Consider the following 21,990-nt stretch of genomic DNA (forward strand, 5'->3'; position numbering starts at 1 on the left):
TGGGAAGAAAACTGACCCAATTATATTGTTATATACATGTATATAACATGTACAAATATGTTAACGACAGATCCTATTAAGACAACTAATTTTAACCTACCAGTGAAAGAAAAATCTGGAGGGAAAAAAGAAAGGAGCAGGGAAGAAGAAAGGAAGAAAGAAAGAAAACTATTTGAGTATGGAATGGTTAGGAAAAGCTTCACAAAAGAGATGAGATTTGAACTGGTCTTCACAGTAAGTTGAGGTCACCTATACACTCTGTGAGGAAAAACTTCAACAGAATGAGGACAGAGCAAGCACAAGGGTTAGGGACCTGCTTAAACATGCTGTCTTGGGAAATGTCAAATAGTTTATAGTATACTCTGGAATGTACTATGTCCAGAAAGGTGATGAGAGGCGATACTGGTAACATGTTTTGGGATTGACCCTCATTTAGCTGCAGGGAGGAGACTGGCCTTGGTGTACCTGAAATCATTCTGCAAACACTATCTAGAACTTCGTGGACTTTTTAATAAACACTTGTTGATTCTGCCTGATCTGTCTTGTGAATTATCAGAAATCTTACTACACATTACATCCACTTGACCACCATAGAAATGAATTCTTAAAATAAAAACTCAATATCAGCCAAAATAAATAATAATCAGGAAGGTAAATAGGTTGGAACAACTCATGAGTGGTGACTTTCTTTTCTACAAGTGTGTGGGGCAAAATGATCCATATCTGCATCAGAACAACTTCATGTCTGGTTGGCACTGCATATATACCAGTGGGTTGGTTTGAGGGAATTTGATCTGATTTATTTGGATCTGAGAGCTATGTGTTGGTATAGCATAAAATACTCCCCAGATCACAGTGAAATAATTTGGGAGGTTTGACTTATCTTCTTCATCATTAGTGTAGCTGATCTGAAATGTGAGCACAGTCCTTTAATTTTATAATGTTAATTTTTTTTATTATAAAGTAATACTGTGTGAAAAAATAGACATGAATATAAGTATACACACTGTAAGAAAATAAATACAAGAGTACAATGGAAAACAAAATCACCCACCAATACTAGAAACTCACAGAATCACTAGCATTTTGGTGCACTTTATCTTTTGTTACAGGTTAACTTCATTAAAATGATTTTTAATATAATATTTGAGTCTGCTACCTCCATTAAGCATTCTTCTATAAGAATACTTTTCTGACTATAATCTCATTACTAGTTATGTTTTCTTAATACTCCCAGACTAGATTGTAAAGGTTGCAAGGAGGGGGAAGGTGTGTTATTCATACAGTAACCTAATTTTGGCAAAGGAATCTGACTGAGACTCAAGTTCTGATACACTAACATTACAAGGTCCAGGAATCCTGGTGTTTGTCCTTTCTTTTCATCTCTATATCCCAGAATCTGACATGTAGTGCATACCGAATGAATATTGATTGCTTGAATAAAAGAATGAATGAGCTAGGCAACTTAGTGTGACCTGCCTCAAAATAAAAAAATAAAAATAAAAGGACTGGGAATGTAGCTCAGTGGTGGATTGTCCCTAGGTTCAATCCCCGAGATGGGTTAATGTGGATTTTTAACTTATTCTTTTTCACCCAAGGTTCATTGAGACCCTCTGAGCTAGGCAATGTGGATCTAAGTAGCAATATTTGATACAAAGCCCACTGAGACTACAAGTGCAGAGCCCCTTAGTTTCCTTCCACTGACACATAAGTCTTGTGGGGGGTGGGGGGGAGACCAAGTTCCTGTCTTCCCACTGTTAAATTAGGGATAGAGCAAAGACTGCTATTCCATGGAGTAGTGGAGTAATATTCCTGATCTCCTGAAAGTGATCCAGCAATGTCTAGCCTCTACCACAGTCCCCAGAGCCTTCTACTCCCTGCTTCAGCCCACCTGGTCCTGGTTCAGGGGCAGGCATGCTGTGGAGGAGTATCTCTGTTGCAAAAAACCTTAGGGAAGAGGGGTGCCACTGCTCCCTTAGTATGAGAGCAGCCATTCACAAGCCCTCCACCACCCCAGCCAGCTGGTCCAACTGGAAAGCCCAGATAAGTTTCAGTTCTGGCCAAAACTGGTTTGGCAGCTTTGGGGGTATGTTTCTGGATGACTGACCCTCCCCACAGCAGGTGCTGGCAGTTTTGCCAAAAAAATAAAATAAATAAATAAATAAATAAAATAAAAAAGAAGACGAAAAAGAAAAAGGAAAGAAAAGGAAGAGGGAAGGGGGGAGGTGTGGGGTTGTGGACTAAAGAAGCTGAAGAGGATGGCTAAATTTGAAACACTCCAAACTTCTGCTCGCTTGCAAGAAGTGCAAGTTTACACTTTAGGATTGCCCCCACGCACTCTCGCTGCATTCATTTCTCACACACTCTCCTTTGTAAGGCAGTTTTGTTGCAATGCAATTTGTTTTGCACCGAGATCCTTGAGGCTATATAATTGTAGCCCAGCGCGCGAATTTTAGTCAATGCTTTCCACCGCACCCTATGCTATTGTTGTTGTTGTTGTTATTATTATTGCAATTGCATCTCTCCGCTCTTTCCCCTCCCTACCCGAATCGCGCTCCGGCTGTGATTGCTCGGGTCTGACTTTGCGAGCGGCGGTGCGCTTCCAAACCCCCCTTATCCGCCCCTCGCCCCCCTCTCCCCCCTCCCTCCCTTTTCCGCGCCCAGGCGAAAGCAGCCGATTGGCAGAGCGGTGCTTTCAGGAACAATAACAGTGGGGGGAGCCCGGTCCCGGGGAGCTGCCCCCGCCCCCCGGCCCGGCAGCGCGGCCCGCGCCCCCCGCCGCGACCCCACCTCTGCGCCCGCCCAGCGGGCTGACCAGCCAGACCGGGGCCCGCCCCCGGCGCCCACCATGTACGCCTTTGTGCGGTTCCTGGAGGACAACGTCTGCTACGCGCTGCCGGTGTCGTGCGTGCGCGACTTCAGCCCCCGCTCCCGGCTGGATTTTGACAACCAGAAGGTGTACGCGGTGTACCGGGGTCCCGAGGAGCTGGGCGCCGGGCCCGAGAGCCCCCCGCGCGCCCCCCGCGACTGGGGCGCGCTGTTGCTCCACAAGGCCCAGATCCTGGCGCTGGCAGGTGAGCGAGCGGGCTGGGAGGGACCGTGGGACCCGGGCGGGGGCCGGGACGGGAAGAGGCCGGGCGCTGGGCAGAGGGGGCCTGGGGAGTCAGTGCTTGCTCAGGTCTCCTCCTCCCGCCTATCCGGCTTCTCTTTAAGGGATGGAGTGTCTGTAAGGGACCAGACCAGTTAAAAAGACCACAGGGTCCCCTTTGTCTTCCTGCTTCCCTGACACTCCCGCTCTGTCAGTCTGCCTTCATCTCTTTATCTGTCTGTCCTCTTTCTGATTCTTTGTATCCTCCCTGCTCCTTCACTTTCCATTTCTTTCCCTGCCGGTGTGTACTGTCACTGCTCTCTCACCTTCTCTCTACCTCTCTCTGTTCCTTCCCTCTGTGCTCCTTTCTGTCTCAAGTTTCTCAAGTGGTCTCTCTCCCTTTAAGGCCCTTAGCATCTCCTAGGAGTGAGGAGTAAGACACATATTGTTTGATCTTTAAGTGGGAATCTCTCCTTCCCAAAGGAATCTGTGGCATCCTTGTCCCATCTGGGCCATCATTAGACTGGATAAGGAAGCCTTGAACCTCAGTGCACTAGGCACCACTCTCCTGCCTTTCTCCAGCGAGGTAGCAAAGGTAAGGAGGAAGAAGCTCTAAGGCATTCCTCAGCTTCCACATCCATCTCTGAAATCACTCACAGGCTCTCTGAGTGAGAGTTAGAAGCCAGGAAAGAGCTTCTAGGTCAGGTTACCACAGGACCTCCCCTCCCTGCTTACTCAGGGCCTGAGACTTAGGCAAAGCAGGTGGTCTCATCCTCATTTGACAGAGGATGACACTGAAGTTCAGTTGGTTATAGGACAAGACCAGCCCTTCCACCTCATGTGCTGTGCTGAGAGGCACCTTTTCCTTTGTAAAGAGAAGACAGCTGGCCCTCTTTACAAGCTAGTTCTAAGAGGCTTAAATGCAGACTTGTGGGCAACAGGAAAATATCACTTCCTTTTGGGTAAGCAACCTTTTAGCTGCTGCTGGTTAAGAAGAATGTGCCTTACTTAGAGTGGGCACACACAGTCACTCACCCTACCTTCCACTTAGAAGAGAACACCAAGGGTTAGGAACAGAAGGGAAGACATTGTCATTGTTTTGTAATTTGTAGACCTTTTCTATTTTTTCCAGCTTCCTTTGCTTCCTCCCATTTAGCCTAAAAGATGAACCTCATATAGTGACTTGCCCAGGATCTTGTGGCAAGTTAGTGTAGTAGTGTAGTAGAGCTCAGCCTCGTGACTGTTTCCTGTCCACCACCTTATGTTGCCTCTGCAAAGGAGGTTTGAGGGAGTGGAGGCGTGGAAGAACTGTATGCTGATCAACAACACCTCCTGGGCCTTTTTTTGACAAGCTGTAATCTTTCCACCTGCCTTGTAAGCCCTGGGGCATAGGACTATAGGCCCTCCTACCACCAGACACCCCCAGAAATACTGAGCAAATGGAAGTAGGGTTTAGAAAAGGGAACCCTTTGTAGCTGATTAGGTTTTATTTTGCTGTTTTGTTTGTTATTAATTACTAAAGAACAAGATTAGAAATTTATTCCCCAAGAAGACAGGCCTGAAGAAATTGTAACTAGGTTATAAACTTAGCTTCTTTTTTTGCTAAAAGAAAAGAAAGCATGCTTTTTGATGATTGTGTCATACTCCTGGATCTGGGAGGGCCCCAGGACAGTGGAAGGAATGTATGTCAGAGGAAGTAAGCGACAAGGGCTTTAGTGTGTAAAGACTGGCTTCCTCCTTTGGAGATTGTTCATCCATCCACCCATTCATTCATTCACACTGTGCGTGGCCCTCCAGGCTCTGCAGACAGACCATTTAGGCACATGGCAGCCAACACCATCTCTGATTTTAAAATCAACATTTAAAATCTGATTTTTAAAGTCCTCCTAAGTCAGATACTCATAGTTGTCATCTGAGAACAACAAATTTTGAACCTGTAAACTATTCATCCTTCAAGCTGAAATGTTGATTAATTTTTTGGATTATTAAAAAAAATCTAGGCAACATCTAGAAACTAGCAGAATATATACAGAGAAGTGCAGCACCCATTTGAGCAAAGTAAGATAGAGTGCTTCTCACCACCTCTCAATTTTTTCTTGGGAGAAGGAAAAAAATGTGATGTTGACTAGACCACATTTGGAATTCCAATCAGGTGGTTAATTTTTAAATTGAAGCTGCTGCTCTGGGTCCTAATTGGAAGGACCAGGGTGAGTTTGACAATTTATTTATCCTGGGAGAACTCTCCTGTGTGCCTTAGAACCCCATCTTGACATAAACTTGGTGGTTCCGAGAATTGCTTGCAACTTCATCTTAAAGAGCTCATCTGGCATCTCCTGGACATAAATACAGTTGTTCTGTGGCACCAAGTATGAGGAGGTGATTCTTCAAGGGGAAGGCAGAGGTGGCTTTATGTAAATAGATTTCTATTAATTACTCCCTCTCTGGCTCCAATAGAATGGTTTCAGAGGTAGCAACAGGGCCACTTTATGGCTTTCAAGTGAGAAGTATCTTTCTTAGTATTTGCCCAGGCCAATCCAGAACTGTTTTAAAATGTACCTCTTTTTATTCCCAAGAAGTGTCAAAGGCCAACTGCTATGGGACTTTGTACTCTACCACCCACAGTGGCTTATGCCATGGCTTCAGTTGTGTTGGACCCTAGTGTATGGCTCTCTTCTCACTAAATTACAATTCTAGTACAAGGAAAAATAAAGTCCCACCTTTACTGACAGTCTTTATATGTGCTTGTATCTCTGTTAGTCCTCTTGGAGACCCTTTGGTAGATATTGCTATGATTATTATTTCCATTTTATAGATGAGAACACTGAGATGCAGACATTTGCCAGGTACATAGCTAATAAATGGCAGCCAGAAATGGAGCACAGATCCTCCAGGGTCAGGCCTCTGTTTGGCAATCTCCTTGGTAAAGTAGCTAATGTTCCCATCAGCCGCATAGCATGGCTTGGAATGAGGAGAAGGAAAGAAAATGCTGTCCATGAAGCTTACATAGATAGCTCAAGGCCAGTTTTCAAACCAGAGGACAATCTTAGTTTCTGAGTTTTCAATCCCACTATTCTTCCTCTTCCTCTGCTACCAGCCTCCATTCTACATATACCTCTTTGTCCTACCCTTCAGTTGTCATTTGCTTGAGGAAATCCTCTCAAAGGAACTCCTGTTCCCTCTACTGGGAACAGGAGCTGCTGCCTTTGAACTGTGTGATATCTCATCACACTCATTTATTTTGCCAAGCAGGTTGTGAAAGTAAGAACCACCCATTTGGAGAGCTGGCCATTGTCTAACTGCAATCCAGCCTGTTCATGGTATTGACATTTGTGGTTTTAGGGGCTAAAACTGGTTCCTCTAGGCTTAGTCTTAACATTCTATATTGTTCTCTCTGGACACCTATATTATTATTGTTGCTTGAGTTCAATAAATTCTCCTTGTGGTCAAGGGTTCCCTTACTACTTCCTATAGGCCGACCCAGTGCTTTAATAAGTGATACACCAAGGCACTGAGTCCAAGGCACTAGGATGGAAAATTATGGCATGACCCAGGGAGGACAGGGGTGAAATTTTCAAATTCAGCTATGTAGTGTTTTGTGTGCAGGGGGATAGTCAAATGGGCACTGTCTTCATGGGGTTTGTTGTTTGGTCACCCCAACATATGCAATAATAGGGGTAAGAGCCTGGCAATAGGGAAGGATGCACAGGGAAGGAGGCAGTTCTAGGTGGGTTGGTAACTTAAGTTTTTCTCTTCTAGTTCCACTAGCACTGCCTGCATTCAGGCCTCTGCCTCAGCTCCTACTCGTCTAAACCAGCAGCCTTCAAATAGATCACCATGTCTCAAAATCCATTTTTCAAGTTGCTTAATTGACAACTTTCCTTGATTAAAGTTTCAGAATCCCATAGACCAGCCCCACCTTAATTCTCTAGCCTCACCTACCCTTCCCCTTTGCCCTAGAAATGAGGCATTTCTTGCTACTCGATGAACACATCCTCAAGCACTCCTTTGAGCCAGCCAGAATGGATGGATCATTGTCTGATAAGGGACCTCTGCCTAGTGGAGCTCACCTTCTAGTGGGCTCCAGCCTATTAGGTACTATGAGAAAGGAGACCCTGCCTCTGGGGCATTCCCTATACCTCCCTCTGACCTCATGTGAGGGCAGAAGTCTCTTTCCATTTTGTTTGTTATATATGGATAGATGGATTATAGCATATTCTGACTGGGCTGCCCTCCATGTACCTCTCCTCCTGCCAGACGGTGAACCCCTCCAGGACAGGGGCCTGACTTCCTTATCTGGGCATTGCAGAACCCAGCACATAGCCCCCACTGGTTGGGCTGTATTGAACTCCTACACATTAGAGAGATAAGTGCATTTTTATGTTTAGGGAAAGGAAGTAGAGGGGACAGGAACCTCTGAAGCAGCAACTTGTTTTTCAGAACAGAAACCTGCAACAGGATTTTTGAGGTTTCATTCAACTTTGTTCATCTGGAAAAAGTCAACATTCTTTATCACTCCCTCAACTAGAAGAAACCCCACACTCGGGAGAAATAGCTTCCAAAGCCACGTTCTTCTTGCTTTGGTAATTTTAGCTCATTCAGGGCTCAGGTCCCAGCTTGGCATTGTCAGTCCAAATAGATTACTTGCTCCAGAAATGCTTTGGAACTTCTACAAAGTTAGCAGCTAAGCAGGGGACTAGCCGATTTCATATGCAAAGATTGTTGCATGTCATCAGTGGGAGACTGCCAACCAAAGGATTTATATTTTAAAAAAAGCAAGTGAAAACTTTTAATTTAGGTTTTGACATGTTCTGCTGATATACATTGGAGCAAAGATTGGAACTTGCCTGCTGTCATCTGTTGCAGATTCTACTGGAATGTTAACCATTGAAGGTTGAGTCTGATGTGAGTTTTTAGTACTCAAGAACCACGTATTTGTTACAACTAAATAAAATGTGCTACGGAGTGCTTCAGAGTTCTGGCTTACAGTCTGAAAGAAAAAATTTTCCCAGGCAAGTTGAGGTTTTGTATGATATCTTGTTATTCAAAAGTATACTAGCTTTTATATATACCAAAAAGGTGGAATCCAAATTCAGGTCTTTGACTCTAAGACCAGTTTTCTTTCCAGTGTGCCTACCTGTTTATTCTTATCAGAGACAAGAGATGTGTGTTCTGTTGTTACCAGAAAAACATACATAACCCGAAGAAATTTTCTTTGGCTCATTTAAGTTCTGCAAGTATTGAGTTTTGCTATGTAGTCAGCTATATATTGAAGGGAAATGCCTAAGGAGGAGTATGTATTGTTCCTTGCCTGCCAATTATATATTAGGTACCCACAAGCTTCCAGGTTCAGTGCACACACACTATCTACATCCTTGTGAGATAGGGCTTCTCGCTTTCCCCATAAAAGGGTTATTCCAACAACTGTTTTGTGAGTTCTGTAGGTGTCAGGTAGAGGGCTGTCTTTCCACATAGACTGAGCTGGTGGAGAAATGTGTCTGTCCATCAGAAAGTCTGAGACCCAAGCTATGGCTGTGATAGATCTGGGATATATAAGGAAAGTAGTCTCCATAGCACCTGCTAACTGACTGGTTGCAATGCTATGTGTGAAGATGAAGAGGTGATCTGGGCCTTCTTGTCTCAGACACTAGAAGAGAAGCTAGCTGGAATGGTAGGTGATTTGTTTAGTTTTGGACGTGCTGAATCCTAGGGGCCCATTGAACATGAAGGCAGCTATGCCAGAAGAGCAAGTGGGCATGTGGCCTGAGGTTCAGAAGAAAACCCCAGGCTGAAGATCTCAATTTGGAAGTCATTAGCCATGGGAGGAGTGATGTCACAGAGGGAGAGAAATGTGCAAGGACAGAACTCTTCAGAACAGTGGCTTGTAAGAGCACAGTTGAGGAGAAGAGCCCATAAAAGACTGGGAAGGAGCAGCCACAGATACATTGAAAATCGAGGGATAACCAGGAGCCATGGTGTTCTGGAAGCCAAATGAGGAGAGAGATCTTTGGATCTCAGATCTGGGTTGGTTTGTATTTCTTGTAACTGCACAGCAACTACCTCTCCTCTGAGCTCATCACTGGTAAGGCATAGGATAGGTCAATTAAACATATAAGCAAAAGAAAAGATTTGCATGGGATATTTTGGTACTTTTCCATTCATACCATGGAGGAGAATAAGACTTGTTCTTTGGGATCCAAAAAGTAAAGGTAGGGGCACTGAATAGAATTCCTGGGCTAGTGAACACAAGATAATAGCAGAGAGAACAGATGAATAATGGAAAGGGCTTCCAGCAGGTGCTGAGCTCCCTGTCTCAGGAGGTGGCAAGCAGGTCAGGGATATTTTAGAATGGAATCTTGCACTATGGGAGAGTTTGGTTAGATAACTTCTAGGTCACTTCCTTAAGTACCAAGAAGTAAATGTTAGAGAGCTGAAAGAGGATGGTCTTTAAAGTTGAATACTCTGGGTTCAAATTGTGACTCTGCTACTTATCTATTTATAAGCTGTGTGACCTTGGGGAGATGACCTCACTTCTCTGAGGTCCAGGTGCTCATCTGTAATAGAGATAGTAATCAGTTGCCCACTATGTTATTTAGTAAGGTAATATGCAGAAGAGTCTGGCATGTGGTAAGCAATTATTAAATACTGACAGCTGTTAGGAACTATGGTGAGCTAATAGATGCTGAGAGAAGAACAGTCTGTGTGGGTGTGGCACCACCATTTGTGGAAAAGAGTGTTAAGAGGAACAAGCAAAGGTAAGGAACGTTCAAGTCTAAAATTTAACCTTATGGTTTAAGTCCTTCTGGGGCTTGACCTAAGCAATGAAGGCTTACCATTTTTCCCCTTGTTTGCCCCTGTATGACTGTGCTGGGCCACCTAGCAACAGTCCTGATGAAGCACAGGAGGGCAGCTTGACAAAGGACCCAGCAGAATGGCATGACAAGGTGGTGGGGGTGAGAGCCAGGAGACCCACTGAAGCAGCCTGGCAATGGCTCCTGTCGGACATTTCTCAAACACGCCCACCTAGCAGGATCTTACATATCATCTACTGCACAGATGAGAAAGACCCACAAGGCCCTTGGATGGCCGGTAGTCACACAGCTGAAGGACCAATCAACGTTTTTTAGTTCCCATGTTTCATAGAAAAGAAAACCGAAAGAGAGAACTGGTCACCCAGCAAGTCAGTGAGAGCCAGGCCTCAATCCAGTGTCTCCTGATTTCTTCCTGGTACCCCACAGCAGGGTACTCTTCTTTTTGTTGTCTTGCCTGGATATTATTCATGAAACTTGAGAATTCTGTCTGCTTTGGATTTTATAAAAATAAACACCATAGGCCAGAGAATGCATTGTGCCTGTCTTTCCTGTGCTATATCTGTTTTTAATGCAAACATCAGACTTCTCAGAGTTTTTGTGCAGATGAAAACTTCAAACTTGTATATACATATTTATAAAACAAGACAGAACCTTTGTTAAACATTTTATGTTTAGCCTTTTAGGATCTCATCCTAGCTAACAGACCCACACTAAACTAAGCTCTCTGACATTTGATTATTTTAATTATCCAGCTTGATTATATGTAAAATGGGAATCAGGAAAACATTTCTCCCATTTTTACTGTATATTACAGATTTTTCACTTTTGAACACAAACTTGCATTGGGTTTCCTAAGCACCTGCCTCGGTTTCTAAAATACCTTTTGCTTTTTACCATGCCTCCACTTTTCCCCCCAGTGATAAGATTAATGGGATGTTTGTGCCTCTCAGATTAATACCAAATTCCAAGTCCTGTTGTGTTTTTGAAGAACATCTTTTCACCACATTTTAACAAAAAATTTCTCTATGGCTTTGAATAGAGACTGACTATATTGGGAGACTATTTAGAGCTTGGTGGCCTTGATAAGCTTTGTAATTCAGGAGTCGGGCGTGAGTCCTACTTTACATAATGTTTAGTTCAGTTTGGGAATTCATCACAGCATCCTCTGAGAGTGTAGGAAAATTTTTGAGAAAGGCAGATGCTTTGGAAATTATATCAGTACAGCTAATATGGGCCTTTTAGTTGAAAAAGTTACAACTTGATAATTTTTATTTTGTCCTATAGGCTAATTAGGTAGCTAATTAAGAACAGGTCTAGGTGTCAAGTAGACTTGGTTTGAAATTGTACCCCTGCTGTTTATGTCATAGGAAAGCCACCTCAGTTCCTGCTTTAATACATTAACTGTGGGAATTGAATATAGTAATGTTCATAAAGAATTTGGCGCAGAACTTGGCACATGGTAGGTACTTGCTCAACATTTGTTGAAAGGATAAATGCAGCTAGCTTACATCATAAGAGTGAGAAAGGAGGGGACAGATGATGCTCAAATCCTTGGTGGCTTTTCCTGCCCTGGAGACAAGAGAGTCAGAAAATTAGCATGGTGAAAGTTGTCTCTTCAGAGGCTACATATTTATTTCTGTTTACACTAAAACTGATTCTTTGGCTTTAAGTTTGAAACAAGTGAAAAGGCAAGTTGATCAGAGAACTTCTTCATCCCTCTCAGTCAACTGCGCATTTCTTCTTTGGTTTCTAGGAAGTCACAGCCAGAAACATATTCCAAAGTCACATTAAAGTGCCACATGAAATATTTGCTGTCTTAGATGATCCACACCACTGTTCACCTTCATAAATGTGACCAGTCAAGAGTTATAGCTCCTTGTCACCCTATGTTGGGTCTCTTCCTCGTACCCCATCCATCTTCCTTGCCACTGCCACATAAATCTTCCTAAAACATCTCTTTCATCATGTCTCAATCTGTGTCAGATACCTACAGTGGTTCTCTTTGATGTGGGACAGAAGCCAAACACATAACCCACAGGGGTAGCTCCCTGCCACTTACAAGGAGGACACCAAGCTTGGTGCTTTACATGTGCTAACTCTTTGGAAAACATTTCTTTTTTTTTTTTTTGTACTGGGGATTGAACTCAGGGGCACTCGACCACTGAGCCACATCCCTAGCCCCTTTTTGTGTTTTATTTGAAGACAGGGTCTCACGGAGTTGCTTAGGGCCTCATTAAGTTGCTGAGGCTGGCTTTGAACTCATGATCCTCCTGCCTCAGCCTCGCAAGCCACTGGGATTGCAAGCATGCGCCACCAGACCAACTAGAAACATTTCTTTAACCCACTTTACTGATAATAAATAGGAGACTTGGACCGCTTCAGTTGCTTGCCTAACTAAGTTCCCTCCTGCAGTTAGAGCCAGAATTCTAAACTCTCTGAGGCCACTTGATTCAAAAGCATAGGTTGTTTTTATTAGATTCTGGGCATCCTTCTCCCAACCATTTTTTCCCCACTTTTTGTTAAATAATATTTTTCTATGGCTTAAATGTGGATGTGAGATATCTACCTTCAACTTAGGAGGACGGTTAGGAAGGCTTAGAGATGAGAGGTTGGCCCTGTGTGAGCCAGCATCTCCCAGAAGTCAAACCTTGTATTCTGGTTGAGATTCTTGGCATGTACTGAGTTGTTAGGGCCCAAAACACAAAGACCACTTAGCATAGTGCTTAACCTCAAACAGGGGCTCAGTAACCATTCATGGCCTTCAGAAATGGATGAGCAGAGGCCTCAGGTCTTCAGAACCCTCATGCAGGAAACATGGCTCATGAAGAAGACTGAAGAGCAGAATAATGGGGCCATGAAGTGGCTCTCAGTGAAATCTCAACATCCCCTTTGGCCAAGCATCAAGATGGTGGAGATCCAAATCAAGTAGTGTGTGATAGGAGGTACTATTTCCTTCTGTCCCTTTCCTGAGTTCACTCCTGTCACTTCTGAGTGTAGTGGACTATTCAGATTACTTTTCAAAGAACCCAGTCAAGCTCTGAGGCCTGGCTACCACCAGTTTCTGCTGTGTCTGGGAATGATTACTGCTTTCTGGAGACTCCTTGAAGACAGAGTATTTGGCAGGAAAGAGTAAAGTGGGCTTCTACTTTAAGCTTCAGACTGATGAATGTGGATGTCCTCATCTATAGCCATCACTCACTCATTCATTCAGTATTTATTCTGGCTGAATGTTCTAGGCATGTGTTTAGAGGAGATGGAGCTTAGCTTATAGAGGCAGATAGATCTTCATCAAATCTTGGCTCTGCACCTTCCCTGCTGGGTAACTTCAGATAAGGATTTTATTTCTTTGAGATTCGTTTCTTCCTTTTTGAAAAAAAAAAGTGACTAATGATGCCTTCTTGCAGGGTTATTGTGAGTTATAGTGATACGTGTGAAGAGCCATACAGTAGCATCTTGTACATAATAGACATTCCACAAACAGTAGCCTATTTTATAGTTGAAGTACTTTTAATAAAACATAAAATCCAACACTTTAACCATTTTAAAGTATGTGCAATGCATTGTTTCGTATTGTACTCATAATATTCTGTAACTCTCACCATTACTTAATTCCAGGACATTTCATCATCCAAAAAGAAATCCCTGTTACCCATTAAGCAGTCACTTCCCGTTGGCACCTTCCCCGTGTTCTTGGCAACTACTAATTTCTGTCTCTATGGATTTGCCTATTCTGGATGTTTAATATAAATGGAGTCATCAAATAAATGACTTTTGTGTCTAACTTCTTTTACTTAGTGTCATATTTTCAAGATTCATCCATATTATAGCATGAATTAGTGTGTCATTTCTTTTTATGGCTGAGTAATATATCTGTTGTATGGATATACCATACTTCGTTTATCAGTTGACAAGTTGCTCGACATTTGGGTTGTTTCTGCCTTTCAGCTATTTTGAACAATGCTTTTCTGAATGTACACGTACAAGTTTATGTGTGGGAGCACATTTTCATTTCTCTTGAGTACACACCTAGGAGTGGAATTGCTGGGTCATATTAAACACAGAATATTCCATGTTTAAATTTTTGAGCAACTGCCAAACTATTTTCCACAATGATTGCCCCATTTCACACATCTACCAGAAGTGTTTGAGGGTTCCAATTTCTACACATCCTCCCCAATACTTGTTTTTTTCCTCACTTCTCCCATTTTTCCCAATTGTAGCCATCCTGAGTATAAAATGATATCTTCTTATAGTTTTGGTTCACAGTTTCCTAATGGCTGATGATGTTGATTATCGCTTCATGTGCTTACTTGAAGTAAGCACATGAAGTGTCCTTTTTAAACTTATTTTTTCATTAAGCATTTTTGTTTGATGAGTCCCTATTGTGTGGCTAGTCCTATAATGTTGGCCCACTAGAGGATACTAACACTCTAGAGGGAAGGGGGAACTCTAAGGAGGTAATTGCAGCATAGTGAGATAATAGACTATGGAAGAAAGCATCTATAGTGTGTAATGGGACCTTTGAGAAGAAAGGAGGAGATGAGTGGAGGGTGGGCAGTTATTCAAGCAGACAGTGAAAGAGGAGGGCATTCCAGATGCAAACAAGAGCATGGAGCCTCGAGTATAACTGGTGGGAATGAGTTATACTCCCACGAAGAGAAAAATGACAGACAAGAAGAGCGCAGCTTACTTGAGTTCTCACACCTATGAAGTGGTGGAACTGGACCTAGAATGCAGGTTGTCTGACTTCTAGTTGTTTCCACAACTGGCAGACTGACCCTCAGCAGTTCTTAAGTTGACACTCAAGCGATTTCTTCTCTTCCCCAACCACCTTACCTTCTTCCCTTACCTCTCCCTCTTGTCTATAGCTGAGCCATCTCTTGTGGTTCAGTTTAAGAATTTTCCTAACTTTTATGATTCCTATTTTTCCCCCACCTTGTGTGGTCTACATTTTCATTGTCCTTAAGTGGTTATCCTTTCATGTTGATGGGCTCTTCAAGTGCCAATAATTCTTCTCAGGTTCTTAACATGGAATTGACTATCCTCACAGCATTCTGTGAGTAGGAATTGTTTACTTCAAGTCACAGATGAGGAGATGGGCTCATAGAAGTAAAGTTAATTTACCCCAGATCATTCAGAAGTAAGGGGTCTAGTTCAGATGCCACCTCCTCTCAAAAACCTTCCATGGTTACACCTGAAGTGGTCTCTCTTGCTCCTGAAATCCTATAGCTGTTATTCCTCCATATTCATCTCCATGTTGGAATTCTCAGGTTAGCTCCTCATGAACTATTTTGTTTCCCCATCTGGATGCTCATTCACCTATGTCCCCAGAACCTAGCCTTGGTTTTGCAGAGTATAAGATTTCAATAAGTGTTATGCTGACATAGAGGAGGAAAAGCTCTAGACCTGGGTTATATTGTTGAGGTTCTCATATATTCATGTTAATGATGATGATTTCTGACCTTGCATAATGGTGAACTGTCCAGGGTGGGGACTTCATGTGATCTGCTCCTCCTTTATCCCTGGGCCTGATTGATACATGGATGGATGCAGAGACTTCACCATTTGGAAATCCATTTATTTTTTGTCTGAATTTTGAAAGAGTTGAAGGACGTGATCTGAGGATTGTTCTCTATCCAAATATCACCTAGTTTTGTAAGTCTGAATGACTCCTTCTCTGTACAAAATCCACACCAACACAATATTGAGCTATACACTTTCAGCTCAGGAAAGTAAAGCACAGCTTGTCGTTCCCAGTTTGGTGGTTGCATCTCAGACTTTCTCCATTGAACTTGTCAAACTGAAAGCTAGCTCAGGAGCTCTGCCTCCAACACACTATCAAAAGTCCTAGTACCACCCTCTCATCTGCTCTCTTCTACATGTGCGTGCATGCATGCGTGCTTACACACACACTGTGTGCACACTATGTCAGGATAATTTCATTTGAAATACTTTCTTTAAGTTTCATATTTTAGATCTTTTTTTTAACCTTAGAAAGAATCAACAATTATTTGTAGGAGAGAAGCTGTTGCTCTTTTGGAAATGCCCAAGTCCCCACTGTTATTCAGGCCTAACCCATTGGATGTATATTATAGCTACAAAGTGAATAAGAACAGGTCATTCTTGTGAGAACAGAACCCAAGGATTATTCCTCTGGTCAGTGGGAAGGGTTGTTTTTATCAGTAGGAGGTTATTTAATAAGGCCACCTCTTTTTTCCTGGGTATTTCCTTTATAATCATACCCTGCTTAAGTCATTTCTTTGTTTTTGAAATTAAATCTTTTTCACCTTATTCTTAAAATGATAAAATGATTTAGGTACATTGATAATACCAAGTATAATGTCCCATTCTTTGAGGGCCTAGGGTGACAGCATAGTTTGGTGAATTGTGTGACTTTCCTGCTGTCATCCCTAAAACTCTGGTTATGGAGGAGAGGCCTGAGCTTGGAGACTAAGATCTTGCTCGCCTCTCCTTCCCCTGTCATGGAATGGCTGAGGGCCAAACAGGTGTTTCTGACTCAAGTCCCACCTTTGATAATCTGGGCCTCCATTCCTAAGACCATTTAGAAAGACTTAGCATTTGAGTACATTCATTAATAAGCATCCTTCTCAGCTTTACTAACAAGTTGTAAGGAGATGGCCTTATACCTCACCCACCATGGCCTGGGTGAGGTGTAAGGCCATCTTAACACAGACAAACACATTCATGCATGAAGACCCCTGGAGACTAGATTTAACCAACTATGGGGTGTATCATGCTTTGGGTAACATGCTAGAGACTGCACTTAAAGTACAACAGTGGCAGCCTTTGGGGAGTGTAAGAAACAATGGTTCCCAAAGTCTCAATTCAAGCCCAGAACACAAACTATTTTACCACAGGGGGCCAATTCCAGAGTGGGTTCAGATTTCTATCTCTGGAGCCCTAGCATTTGAAATTTTACTTTTGACACCTCCCGTGAGAGACAGATCTGGGAAGTATAGTTTGAAATCTGTGCCGAAACAAAACAAAACAAAACTCTTACAGATTCTCTGAGGTTGCACTTAAACAATGAGAAAGTGAGGAGAAATCATATCGTTTTGTATTGATGTAGCACTTTACAGTTTGTAGCACACTTCAGTACATGTTTTAAGCACATTGGAAGTTTTCTACTCCTGGCTGTTCCTCAGACCTGCGCTTTGGGCAGGCCTTACCCATCTTTTGGGTTTGAGTTTCCTCATCTGTGAAATGAGAGTTGGACCAGTTGGTTACTGAAGTTCCTCCTTCTATGATTTAATACAATTAAAAAGGTAGTAAATGTTACTCATTACTCTTCCCATATCTACCTTCCTCAGCCTGTCTTGCGTCAGGACTGTGGGGAGTTCCATGCCCTTCCAGCTTAGACCTTACCTTCAAAGGGATATTATCCCTCTTGTGCCACTATTGTCTGAACTGGCAGAAACCCAACAGGTTTTCCTGGGAAGATACTTGGCTTATAAAGATCTGGATTATTGAGGGGTTCATATACCAGTTAAATTCAGACCAGATGACAGTCTAGAGGCAGTCCAATTCCAAGAGTCTAGAATTCCATAAAGCCTACCCTCTAAGTTGAACTTTGACCCCTAAGTGAATTCATTTGGGTGCTGTTTCAGCACTTTTTGTGACAGTGCTTTGAGCAAATACCCTCCATCCTAGAGGTGGATCTGCCCTGCTCCTTACTCTTAGGATCTGTGCATGCAGGACAATAATACTTTTCTTTTTTAACTGGTCTGGCCTCAGTCATTTTCTAGAATTTGAGTTTTGGGGCTTTTTAACCATTTTGATTCATGATTAACGTTGTTCTCTTGATATACATTTTAGAAGACAAATCTGACCTTGAAAACAGTGTGATGCAGAAGAAAATAAAAATCCCCAAACTTTCCCTCAATCACATAGAAGAAGATGGGGAGGTTAAAGATTATGGGGAAGAAGATTTACAACTTAGACACATCAAGGTAACAAAATCTTTTCTCTTCTTAGAAGTATGTGGGACATTTTTATATTTCTCATAGCTAAAGAATTTTAATCTGGCCTCCTTCCCCACATAAATGTCCCCTGGTGTCATAGTTCATGATTTTTTCAGGGTGGAGGAGACTTGGGACAGCTAATGTGCATTTGCCTCGCTGGCCCACTTTCCAGGGAGCCCTGATTTATACTGTGCCACCAAGCACAGTCCCATTTGCACAGTCTGTGCAGTGTCATCACTGCTAGGGGTTTGGAACAATGTGTTTCTTCCTGACCACAGCTCTGGAGAGGTCACTGCTAAGTTCCAGGAACATTAAGAAGCTCTTGGTCTTGAGCAGCAGTTTAGAGCTAGTCACTCTCAGATGGCCCAAATAGCTAAGGGTGGACTCATTGTGAAAAGATGTTAGCCAGGACCACAGAGGGCATTTGTGGGACCCTGGTTTGGATGAATACTTTTACATGAGGTGGCATTTCCTTGCTATAGGCCCCAGTTGGCCTCCTGCTGCCTTCACTTTGAACACTTGCTAGAAATCTTGTTCAGCAAGCTAGCTGTTTTGTTTTGTGAAGTGAGTATCCCAGAGGAAGGGAGAGGGAAAAGAAGGAAAAAGGGTGACTTCTGCATTGAACGTGATCTGATTTGGGACACAAGGTCAAGGCTGTTCCAAAGGCCTACTGCAAAATATGATGTTGTGTTCAATTCATGCCACTTGTGGCACCTCTGCTGTGGCCCCTTAGGTCATGCAGATTACCCAGAGATTAGCTAGACCCTAGGCCCAGGGTCTCACAGTATAGTGATGTGTAAGTGATCATTACAATTTAAGCTGCTAAAATCATCTATACTAGGAGTACTTTATCACTGCAGATAAAAGGACATAGGATTTCATCCTGTTACTCAATCTCATAGTCATGGCTTTGTTTTGTTTTGGTTCCCTTTAATTTCCCAAAACTCAGTGAAAGGTTAAGATAGGCCTGCCCAAGGTAGTTAAGTTGTCCAGAATCTTGTGTCCTCAGTTGTCTGCACCTCCCACACATGCCCTCAGTCAGGAGAGCTCCTAACCCTCCAGCCCTGGGTGAAGAGTTCAGCTGGTCCTGTAACTCCCAGTTCCCTCAGTGCAAGCTTTGTCCTCTTGAGCAGGAATTTCCTCAGGCAGCTAAGTCCCCAACCCTGGATAGTCATGGGTAATCCTCTTCTAAGTGAACATTCCTCTCTGAACTCACTGTCTTGATGAGGGAGAGGCTGATAGATGTGGGGGAAGGAACCTTGTAGGAAATTCAGTTCAAATGCTGGTTCTAACTCTGTTCTTTAACTCACCATGTGATACTGAGTGTGGTTATTCCCATCTCTGGGCCTCAATTTCCTCATCTGTAAAATGAGGGAAACTGAGTACCCTCCAATACTAGCATTCTTTGAAGTTTTCAGTTGAGTAAACATTTAACAAGATCCTGCCAAGTGCCAGTTCTGAGTAGGCAGTGGAGAAACAGAAAATAAGACATTTTTACTGTCCTATATTAGAGTGGATTAGAGTTTTTAACATTCTTCCCAAATAAAGCATTCTTGAAAAGGTTACATTGGTAGAGTGGCCTTTTTTATTTTCTTATGTTGAGTGCCATTCCCCTGTGATGGTGTAGCCTGTCCTGATTTTTCCCTAATTCTTTGCAAATATATATCGATCACCCCTCAAGAGCAAGTAACTGCCCAGGCATCGTGGATGTGGGGAGCTGGGGAATTTGGAAGGGTGGCCATGGTATATACATCCAAGAGGCAGAGTGGTGGAATGGAAAAAGTGCTGGCCTGGGAAACCAGAGCCTTGGTTCTGCCACCAACTGACCATATGACTTTGGGCAAGCCCCTTCCACACTCTGGACCTCGGTTTTCCCACTTGTAAATGAAGGGCTTTTACTGAGTGTTTACACAGCTGTCTACAAACACTGATGTTCTGTGGTTCTGTGATTCTAGGATTGTCTGGGGAAATATTGAGCTGCAGTCCAAGAAAGTCCCAGCTGCCCTTGCCTGAACTGATTCTCGTTGTCCTACACAGAGACCTGAGGGGCGGAAGCCGAGCGAAGTGGCGCACAAGAGCATCGAGGCAGTGGTGGCTCGGCTAGAGAAGCAGAACGGCCTGAGCCTGGGCCACAGCACTTGTCCTGAGGAGGTCTTCGTGGAGGCCTCCCCAGGCACAGAGGACATGGACAGTCTAGAGGATGCTGTTGTGCCCCGGGCTCTGTATGAAGAGTTGCTGCGCAACTACCAGCAGCAACAGGAGGAGATGCGCCACCTCCAGCAGGAGCTGGAGCGGACTCGGAGGCAGCTGGTGCAGCAGGCCAAGAAGCTCAAGGAGTATGGGGCACTTGTGTCTGAAATGAAGGAGCTCCGCGACCTCAACCGGAGGCTCCAGGATGTGTTGCTCCTACGGCTTGGCAGTGGTGAGTGCCCCAGCAGACCACCTACCACTCCAAATGGGGGACATTTTTTTTTCAGCTCCTCTTCCAGGAGGGCTAAACAGAGAGATAGGCCAAGGCAAGGGGCAGAGGCCAGGGAGGGACAGAGACCGGGCTCTGCAGTTCCTTAAGGACAAGTCACTTCCCTCTCTCAGTATATCTGATAGGAGCTCATGGATGCAGCAGTGGGCACACTGTGATGGGAACACTGGGGAATGTGACTTAGAGAACAGAGGCTGACAAAACATTTGTTACTGCTAATTTATGCATTCTTTTAGCAAGAGGCATTGCCAGGCATTATAAAATCCCTCTCCAAAGAGGTCTCGGGTCAGTAAAGAGAACTAGACATGATCCTAAAAACTTGTATTCCAGTTAGTCAGAAAGTAATCAAGGCCACAGAAGGGATGCTGGAAGTTCAGGGTGTGGAGTGGTTATTTGTAACTGAGGACATGAGGAGAACTTCAGGAAGGAACTGGGCCTTGGACAGGTGGGCACTATTCTTGAAGGTGGGCACTATTTCAAGGCACAGGAGGAGGCCAAGGGCAGTACACATGAGTATGGGAAAACACCTAGACTGTACTAAAAAGGGTACTGCAGATGTGCTCTGAGTGTGGATGGTAGAAGGCCTTGAAAACTGGGTGGCTTAGACTCCATTGTGAAGGAATGGAAAGTACTGAAAAGCTTTTGAGCAGGGAGGTACTTGACTAGAAAGACGTATAAAATTCCTTTGGTTTGCTCATAGAAGGACTTAATAGCCTTTTTATATTGTACCAGATTTCAACTAACCAAGCTTTTAGGTTTTTTCATCTGAAGTGATTTAGAAGCAGGAATGAGGGGAAATCTGAAAGGTAGCAGCCTTGACAATAGGGAGAAATGTGTGCTTACCAGAGAGGACAAGACAGAAAAGCTCCTTCAGAATACAAGAATCCACAACTGTAAAGGGCAGAGAGCAGTCCATACTGAGAAGATCACTGTAACACAAGTTCATAGCCTCCATGGCCCCTGAAGACAATAATTAACCCCAGTCAGGGTGCTTTGCTTGAAAAGGGGAGTAATCTAGTCCAGAAACACAGGTCTGTTCTCAAAGTTTAAATCAATTACTTCATTCAAGTAGATTTCCATGATCTAGATAATATATTTGTGTGCAAAGCTCCTTTCCTTTTTTATTTGTTTAGATAATTGTGCTTTTACCTGCCTTATATTTGCTGGTACTTTTTGCCTCTTAAAGTATGTCCCCAAGGTATTGTCTCAATAGCTCAAGGAGTCAGAGAGAGGCCTTTTCATGCACCTGTGACAAAGAAGGAGACTAGAGTAGGACATGCTAGAGTTACTCAGCAAGGTGGAGGCAGAGCTGTGTCTAAGACGACATTACCTGATTCTTGGGTAGTAACTTTCCCACTCCCCACCGCTGCCTTCACCTCAACCATGGTCCCCAAAATCTTAGCCCGTCAAGGTTCACAATGATACTGGAGGTCACAAGTGATTTGTAACTTCAGAAATATTGAAGTTCTTTATTCAAATAAAATTTCAAAGAGAAACCACAAATGGAAAAATTTGAGAAAGCTGTGTTCATCTTAGAGTGGGGGTGAAGGATGGTGAAAGAACTGAAATTTTCAGAGAGAGAAAAAAAAAAATGTTTCCTGATCTTCAAGTGAATAATTTGTATGTTCATTG

General features: G+C 43.3%; 2 protein-coding genes across 5 annotated transcripts in view; both read left to right on the forward strand.

Annotated features, from left to right (window-relative positions):
• The window catches only part of Agbl4 (AGBL carboxypeptidase 4), a 1,469,059-nt gene that overhangs the window by 1,228,786 nt on the left and 218,283 nt on the right, over positions 1 to 21,990 (forward strand). The window lies entirely within an intron of this gene.
• The window catches only part of Bend5 (BEN domain containing 5), a 46,538-nt gene continuing 27,299 nt past the window's right edge, over positions 2,752 to 21,990 (forward strand). The window contains exons 1-4 of one of the 4 annotated variants that reach the window (XM_046468731.2): positions 2,937 to 3,074; positions 7,952 to 8,097; positions 17,734 to 17,867; positions 19,917 to 20,301. In XM_046468731.2, coding sequence (XP_046324687.1) covers positions 17,763 to 17,867; positions 19,917 to 20,301 — 490 coding nt within the window. In that variant the 5' untranslated portion in view covers positions 2,937 to 3,074; positions 7,952 to 8,097; positions 17,734 to 17,762. Of the gene's footprint in view, positions 3,075 to 7,951; positions 8,098 to 17,733; positions 17,868 to 19,834; positions 20,302 to 21,990 lie in introns of all 4 variants that reach the window. The other 3 variants (XM_046468730.2, XM_046468733.2, XM_046468732.2) reach the window with 3 other exon arrangements.

Source organism: Marmota monax, unplaced genomic scaffold (assembly GCF_021218885.2).
Source record: "Marmota monax isolate L192 unplaced genomic scaffold, Marmota_monax_Labrador192_F-V1.1 WCK01_AAM20220418_F8-fsc00008, whole genome shotgun sequence".
NCBI lineage: Eukaryota > Metazoa > Chordata > Mammalia > Rodentia > Sciuridae > Marmota > Marmota monax.